Here is a 7811-nt window from a genome sequence, read left to right as displayed (position 1 = left end):
TACGTGCAACTTCATTTTCTCATAATCGTATCTAGCATAAGAGGTTGTACTCATTCAATATGGTGTAGCTGAAATGTTATGTACATCAAAACCTAAAGGTGAAGCCCGACAAATAAAACCGTCAACACAAAACAATTCGTAAACCAAGAAACTACAACAGGTTAAATTTATGTCAGTATATCCGTGATTATAAAATTTTTTGGGAGTTGGTAAATCCGTAAATAGGAGAAGAATCCAAATCCAAATCCAAATTAAATTACAAGCTTAATAAAACTGTGGAAACAAAACATCCACTCTTTTTAATAACATCTCATAACTCTATTATATAATAAGGATCTTCAACATATTTTTTTAACTTTACCTTGAAGATTTCCTAGTAGTCCTTGTACTCCTCTTGATGGACTCGATTCTCTGAAGCCTTATTTGCTCCCTAAACTTGGCTATGAACTCATCAGCTTTCTTATCTACGTCAGAAGAAGGTGCTGCACTTTCTTCTTCCTCCTCTTCTTCAGTCTTTGAAGCTTCTTCAACATGTGGTGGTAGATTTTCCACTTTCTCTTTCTGCATCATCCTTGCTTTTCTAGCAACATCTTCATCTTCATATTCTGAGGACTCATCATCGTCATCGTCCTCGTCATCATAATGATCATTTTCCATCATCCCCTTGTCTAGGAAGCTTTCTTCTTTCTCCTCTTCTTCTTCCTCTGCTAATTCCGTTGTTGGAGCTTTTGCCTCTGGCATGAATTTGTCAGTTCTAAAAGACATTTTATTTTCATATCCCATACCTGTTTTGTTACTCTTTCTTCTTGGTTCTTGATAGTCAAATTGTTCTTTGACCTCTTTGCTCTTTGAGAAAGAACCCATGTTCTTGATTTTATTCTTATTATTAATATTATTATCAGCAATAAAAGTTCTTCTCCCTTCACTTGTGAAGCTCCTCTTCAATTCCTTATCAAAGGAACTACCACTTCCACTGAATGAAGAACCGTACCTTGATGGTTTCATAGAGACTGATTTCTGGAACATGGGCGGCGGTGGAGGCGGCGGAGGAGGACAAGACTTGCAGAACACCACCTTCCTCATCACCTTCTCAGAGTTCTTTGCAACTGACTCTGCAGATGAAACGGGACTTGTTCTTGATGAACGTGAATAAGTTTGGGACCTCATCACTGATCTTGATTCCACCTTGTTGAACTCAGATTCCTCCATTGAAGAAGGATACTGAGCAGTTGGGGTTTCAATTTCTTTCCCTGACCTTGATCTCCATGGAATTGGAGATGGAAGCACAACATTACTGTCCTTCGTGTTTTCCACAATTCTTGGACTACCGGGACCTTCAAGTTCACCATTTCTAGTCTTCATTGAATTACTTGGTGAGAATCTTTTGGACACTATTGTCTTGTTGCTATTAGAATTTGATCTATTAAGACACACAGAGCTTGTTGTTGTTCCATTAACAGGTTTAGCAATTTCATCAGCATAATCAACATGTGGATCATCACATAAACGAGACTTCAAGCTTCGAACCGGCAAAAGCAGAGGCTTCTCCCCTACAAAGTTAATATCATTATTAAATACAATAATTCTACTATACGAACGAAGCGAAGGAATAATCACAAATTTAAGAAGTTAAAAGCTGTGTTTAATCTGTTTCTAGGACAAAAAAACCGGAAACAAGTTTGTGTCTTTGTTTTTGCCTCTTTTGAGTTTCAGAAATGAATTCTTTTTTCATCATAGCTTCTCACCAATAATTCTCGAGCCTTCACCACTTGCGAAGCCGCCACTGCCACCACCACCACCACCACCCTTGTTTTCGAAATTAGAGTGATATTGTGCTGGTTGTTGCTGATTTGCCACAACCACCACAGGCTCCTTCCTGTAGTGTTGATTGTTCCAAGTTTGCACTTTGTTGCTGCTGGTAGTGGTGGTGGTGCTTTCATCAGAAGAAGAAGAAGAAGAAGAAGAAGGGGTTATTTCAGCTTCGTCCTCGAAGAACGAAGACACCTGAAGGAACCTCGAAACAAGCGTCTGCGCGTTATCGAACTTGGTTCCATTGTTCTCTTTCTCCACCTTCTCATCATTTTTACGGCTGAAGAGGCCATAAGAGATTGCAATACCAACAAACAGTATGTGAAGGAGTTCCCAGTTTCTTGTTACCTAAGTTGCACATATACAAATACCAATACTGAGTGCCAAATAAGACATATGAACACGAAGATTTTATTAATTGTATCTAAAACAAACCAGGAAGGATAAGATAGATAACAGTATGGCATATATGAAAAACATGAATATTTAGTGCAACAAAGGTGATTACCAGAGATTGGTTGATGAAGTCAGGAGCTTGTGAAGGAAACATAGGAAGGATAACGAAGAAGATTGCAACTAAGGCTGCTTTGTAGAGAAAATGGTAATAGAACTTGTTGGGGTCATCTTGGTTTTTTTCTGGTGCTAGTTTTTGGTGTTTAGTGTGGATTGCATTTGCACATGCCATTGGAAAAGGGAAGGGAAAGAATGCAAAGAAAGGAGAGAGAATATTTGAGGAAGAGATTGGAGAAGGAGGAGAGCAGACTTAGAAGCTAAGGTTGAGAAAATTAAAAACAAAAAAGAGAAGGAAAGAAGGGTCATGAAGGAGGGAATGAAGAAAAAGGTGTGAGAGCAAATCTAATGCTTTTTTTTTTATTCCTTGCCTTTACACCGTCAAAGACAAATTGTGCGTAGCCTAGCCCCCTTGATTATTCCACTAGCCTATTGTTGCCTTTTTGTCTGAATTAAAAATCAGTAGAAGTAATTATATGCTAAAATCAACTATTAAAATATAAAAAATTATTTGAATTTATAAATTTAATGAATATTAACAAAAGTATTCGTCAAAAAAAAACTAATGTTATATTTATTAAAGATGAGTTTCGTACGACAAAAATGTTCAAATCTTAAACTTTTATTAACTTTTTAATAAAATTTTCAAATCAGCCATATTCTTTATCTTTAACCTCAACTTCATTATTATCTCTTTTTCTTCAAATCTCAAATTTTTATATTCCTCCGTTACCATTTACTACCATCCTAATTTTTAACTCCTCTATAATCTTAAGAGAAAAAGACAAAAAACAGAAAGTAGATAACGATTGTGGCTCAAATTTTTTATGCGGGTAGAAATTTGGGAGTTCACAGGGAAACAAAAATAAGAATGAGTTGGAGTTCTTGAAGTTAAACTTATGCATCCAAGTTTGTGGCTTCCTTTGAGTTCGAAGTGGGTGGCTCTAAGAGGTGGGTTGTTCCGCCTGTTAATGACACCAACATCTACAATAATTTGACTTCTCACAAAAGGTTTCAAGTTAGTGAGTCCATCCGTAAGCACTCTTCTTTTTATTTATTCCATGATTTCTTGCTTATTATTTCTTCCACATATAATTTCTTTTTATTCCATGGGTTATGAATGATGATTATTGCTATAGCCAAAAATTAGTTTCACAGAGTCACTCAATTTCTAGTAAGGTGTGCCATCAAGGTTCCAATTGTGCTGTTGGAGCTTGAATCCAGTAGATCTGAACTGGCCACCATGCCGAGGTAGAAGTAATATGTGCATGGGCATGAGGCGGTGCTGGAGCCGCTGTGGGACTTGGGGTGGATGCCGTCGGAGGTGATAGTGTTGCGTGGGAATAGGTGAATTGCCTAGAGGCCTTGTCATCGTCTTTGTCATCGTTGGCATGGAAAGATGGCGGCGGTAGTGGACTAACAGAAAATAGAGAAGGTGGTTAAGGTGGTGGTAATGGAGGGATGTAAAAGTTTGAGATTTGGAAAAGAAGAGATGGTGATAAAATTGATGTTGAAGATAAAAGGTGGGGGTAATTTGAAAATTTTATTAAAAAATCAACAAAAATTTAGTATTTTGGTACTTTTGTTATATGGAACCCATATTTGATGGGTATAACGTTAGTTTTTTTCTTTGACGGATACTTTTGTCAGCGTTCATAAAATTCATGAGTACAAATTGTTGTTTTTTATAAAATAAATTATTAGTATAAATGATATGTTAGAATACAAAAAAATATTAAAAAGGAATTAAACAACATTGTTAAATTTGAGAAACAATTTAATTTATTGATGATGAAAAACATATAAATATTTGGCTGGGTTAAAAGCTCAAAAATATTTTGATAAAGTGTGTGTGCTCATAGTGGAGGCCCATATTAGTTTGAGCAGCCCAATAAGATGAATGTTTGCCTATAATATTGCTACTTGGACAAAAATAAATAGGGTCGATCTACTGTAAAGATCTATATTTGTACAGATTTACAGATTGTTGTGTATATTGAATCTGCTGTGGGCACGTGTTGTCCGTGTATGGCTGAAAGCAGGTTTGTTTCTAGTAGCTGGGGAGGCTCATTCAAGGACTTATTGAGCCGGCTGTATAGCGCCATTCAGAACGGGGTTATTGTTGTAGAGTGTCCCGTTAGTGGTCTTGTTGGGCCTTCAGCTTTGTTCCCAAACGGACATTCATCCTTTACCCATTCATGAAGGCAATGACCTTAACCTTTATTCCCATGTGAACTATCGAAGACTGTGATTAATTTTTTTTTTATATTGAAAGGCCTATGATCTTTAGATTTAATTAATTTAGCAATCACTGTATCTCTAATATACTAATATATATTAAACTGCTTGTTAAAGAATAATGTTCATGTATTGTACACCTATGAAAAGAACTAATAACTGACTTTCTGATTATTCTTAGAAATAAATATAAATAAATTCAGAACCAATCGCATTATAATTAAATTTCAAATAAATTAAACAGAAGTAAACCTATTGATAAACGACAACCATGGTTATTATAATTTGCACAGACGTTGGTGAGAAAGAAGACAAATCGATGGGAAGTAATGGTTTTTATGTCACACAAGACATGGGTACGAACCATGGTTGTCATAATCGAATCGGTTATCGAACAGGTCAAGTTATAAGGTCAGTAGAGCATTGGTTCAACCGGGGGTTACTGATTGAACCGATTAACTTGGTCCTATACTAATAAAGTTAAAAATTAATTTAACATTTAAGAATAAAATTTGGAAGACATATTTTCACTAATTTTTTTAAGAGTTTCAAATAATACAAAAATAATATATAACATGAAATATAAATATTTTATTTACTTTTTATGTTGAAATAACTATTATTTTTACTTTTCACTAATTTGTTAATCAATTTATAATTATTATAATATTATGTTCTACAAGTAATAATTAAAAAACAATAATAATAATAGATACTATATCATTATGAAAACATTAAGTGACTTTATAGTTAATGTTAAAAATAAATATAATTAACTTAAGAATGACTAAGTTTATCACTAAAATTAAAATTAATAAAAATCTCGTAAATTATTTGATGAAATTCAGTAAAGATATTGACATATATTTAATTTTATAAATGTACATTCTCCTCCTTTCTAACTTTTAAAAAACCTTCCGTTTTAATCCATTTTAAGTTTCTTGTGTTAACTAATATTAACTTTATCTATTTTTTAAGAAAAAATAAATTATTTTGTGAAAAAAAATCCATTAACAAAAATTTTATTTTTTATTATTAAATTTTGCTTACTAAAATACCCTTTTAATAAATTATTTTTTTTATTGCTTAAATTGTAATTTTATTAAACTAATTTTAAAAAATTAAGAAAGAAATTTTTTTCTCTAAAATATCTAGTTTTCAATAACTTTTTAATTATTGAATTGTGATTTTACACAAATTTTTGTTAACAATTATTTTTATATTTTACTATTAATTTTTTGATATCAATATATGTTATTTTAACATTAAATAAAAAAATTTACCACTGTTAATATATATAACAATTAATATATATTAATATTGAAAAATAATTTTACTAAATTTTTTTATTCGTTGTTAAAAATATATATATACATATCAAAAAATTAATAGTAAAATATAAAAAAATTGTTAACGAAAATTTTGGTAAACTTCTAATTTAATAATTAAAAAATTATTGAAGAGTATTCTAGAAAAAATTACATAATTATTAAATTTTTTAAAAAATACAATTTAATCATTAAAAGAATAATTTATTAAAGAATATTTTGCTAAGCAAAATTTAATGATAAAAAATAAAATTTTTACTAATGGATTTTTTTTTAACAAATTATTTATTATTTTTTTTAAAATGGATAAAGTTAACATCAGTTGGCACAAAAAGTTTGGAATGAATTAGAGAGGAGGTTTTTTAAAAGTTAGAAGGGATGAGAATGTACATTTATAAAATAGAAGGGAGGAGAGTGTCATTTTAGCATCTCGCAGGGGAGGGGAGTGTAATTTTCTCAAAAAATCCTTCATTAACATTATTTTCTTAATACATACTTAGAATACGTAATCGTATGCTGTATATAAAATAATTAATAAAGTATTTAACTTTTAAACTAACAGTTATTTTAAAGTAAAAACTAAGTAACAATATTCACGACGGAGTAAACTTCACAAAATACATATTGTTCGTGTTCTACATTATTTCATAATACCTAGAAATTTGAAAATTATTACTGAAAAATGGTACTTTGAAATTTTTTCTTTTTTTATTTATATAGTGCAGTGTCAATCGGTTCAACCAGTGATCCACCAGTTGAACTATGAGCCCGCTGACCCCCTATTTTGATCGATTCGATTATCGGTTCGGATAACTAAGAAATAAACAATTACTCTCCAGATTGGCAATAATTAGTTTTATGCGACACGGCAAGAATGCCATTCCATTATATTAATAAAATTCAATACTAGGCTGAAAACATATAAGTTTAATCACAATACTGAGATTAGACTAGAAAAAAATTAACAAAATTCCAACATAATTCTGTCTCCATTACTGAATAACAATGCCAATCCATAAGATTAATAAACTTCAATTCTAGTGTCAGAACAGATAACTTTAACCACATTACTAACACTTGCATATATAATGATTGATAAATCTTCAGTCAAGTTTAAATTCCTATTAGTAATTGTACGTAACAAAAAATATCTGAACATCGAAAAACATTCATCTACGGATGCCATCCCACATATCACGATAGAGACCACCGTGTGCAAAATGGTTCAGGCCCGGCTTATCTAACTAGACCGAACCTCGCGGGTACAATCCGGTTCATGCCTGTTACCATCCTTAAACGGTCCAACGGACAACCCTAGCTGGGTCATAGTACCCGTAACCGGTTTTTCGGTGCTACGACCCTGTCCGCTCCGGTTATGACAAATACGGGTATACATTCTCCTTTACCGCACACGGTCATTAATGACAACAACATGACCTCTAAATTTACATGCCTCCCCTTCTTCTCCGTAACCATTATACTAATCTATATGCAATTAAACCTATCGTAAGACGCACATTACTCCGTAATTTTCATGTTCGTTATCTTCATGCCGGCCGTTACGGGTGTAACTAAGCATGTGGTCCCGAAATGTACTGCAAAATTGTACCGACGTTTACCTAGCCGCGTCAAAAACAGGAAAAATAGGGTTTATCTGGTTTTTTCTGGCTAAACCAAATCGGTTCGGTTCGATTTCCCCATTTCTCAACACCAAATCGAGCAGAACCGCATCCAATGTCTGTTCCAAAATGTCTTCGTTGTTTTCGTTTCCTAGTCAGTTTTTTTTCTCCTCGTTCTTATTTTTAAGCATTCGGTCAAGTCGAATTTGTATTGAATTCGGACAACATTTACTCAACTAAGTTTAGGTCCTTTTCGGTGACTTACTTCCTTTTATTCTGAATTAAATTACGATTATACTCCTGTAAA

General features: G+C 32.7%; 1 protein-coding gene across 1 annotated transcript; it reads right to left on the bottom strand.

The window, feature by feature from the left end:
- Positions 1-224: 224 nt before the first annotated feature.
- LOC107629620 (uncharacterized) lies at positions 225-2702 on the bottom strand. Its single transcript, XM_016332447.3, has 3 exons — positions 2318-2702; positions 1746-2157; positions 225-1550 (listed from the first exon to the last, which is right to left on the bottom strand). Exons 1-3 carry the CDS (start codon positions 2492-2494, stop codon positions 358-360), a joined length of 1782 nt encoding a protein of 593 aa, XP_016187933.1. The 5' UTR covers positions 2495-2702; the 3' UTR covers positions 225-357.
- Between the last annotated feature and the right edge of the window lie 5109 nt (positions 2703-7811).

Source organism: Arachis ipaensis, chromosome B1, assembly GCF_059453495.1.
Source record: "Arachis ipaensis isolate K30076 ecotype BB chromosome B1, ASM5945349v1, whole genome shotgun sequence".
In the NCBI taxonomy this organism is placed as follows: Eukaryota; Viridiplantae; Streptophyta; class Magnoliopsida; order Fabales; family Fabaceae; genus Arachis; species Arachis ipaensis.
The sequence above is the reverse complement of the archived record's forward strand: the minus strand, read 5'-3'. Positions and strand labels throughout refer to the sequence as shown.

Coding starts and splice junctions, on each gene's coding strand:
- LOC107629620 (XM_016332447.3), bottom strand. CDS start 2,494: ATGGCATGTGCAAATGCAATCCACACTAAACACCAAAAACTAGCACCA. Junction 2,158..2,317: donor ACTTCATCAACCAATCTCTG/GTAATCACCTTT, acceptor TGTGCAACTTAG/GTAACAAGAAACTGGGAACT. Junction 1,551..1,745: donor TGAAGGCTCGAGAATTATTG/GTGAGAAGCTAT, acceptor TTAACTTTGTAG/GGGAGAAGCCTCTGCTTTTG.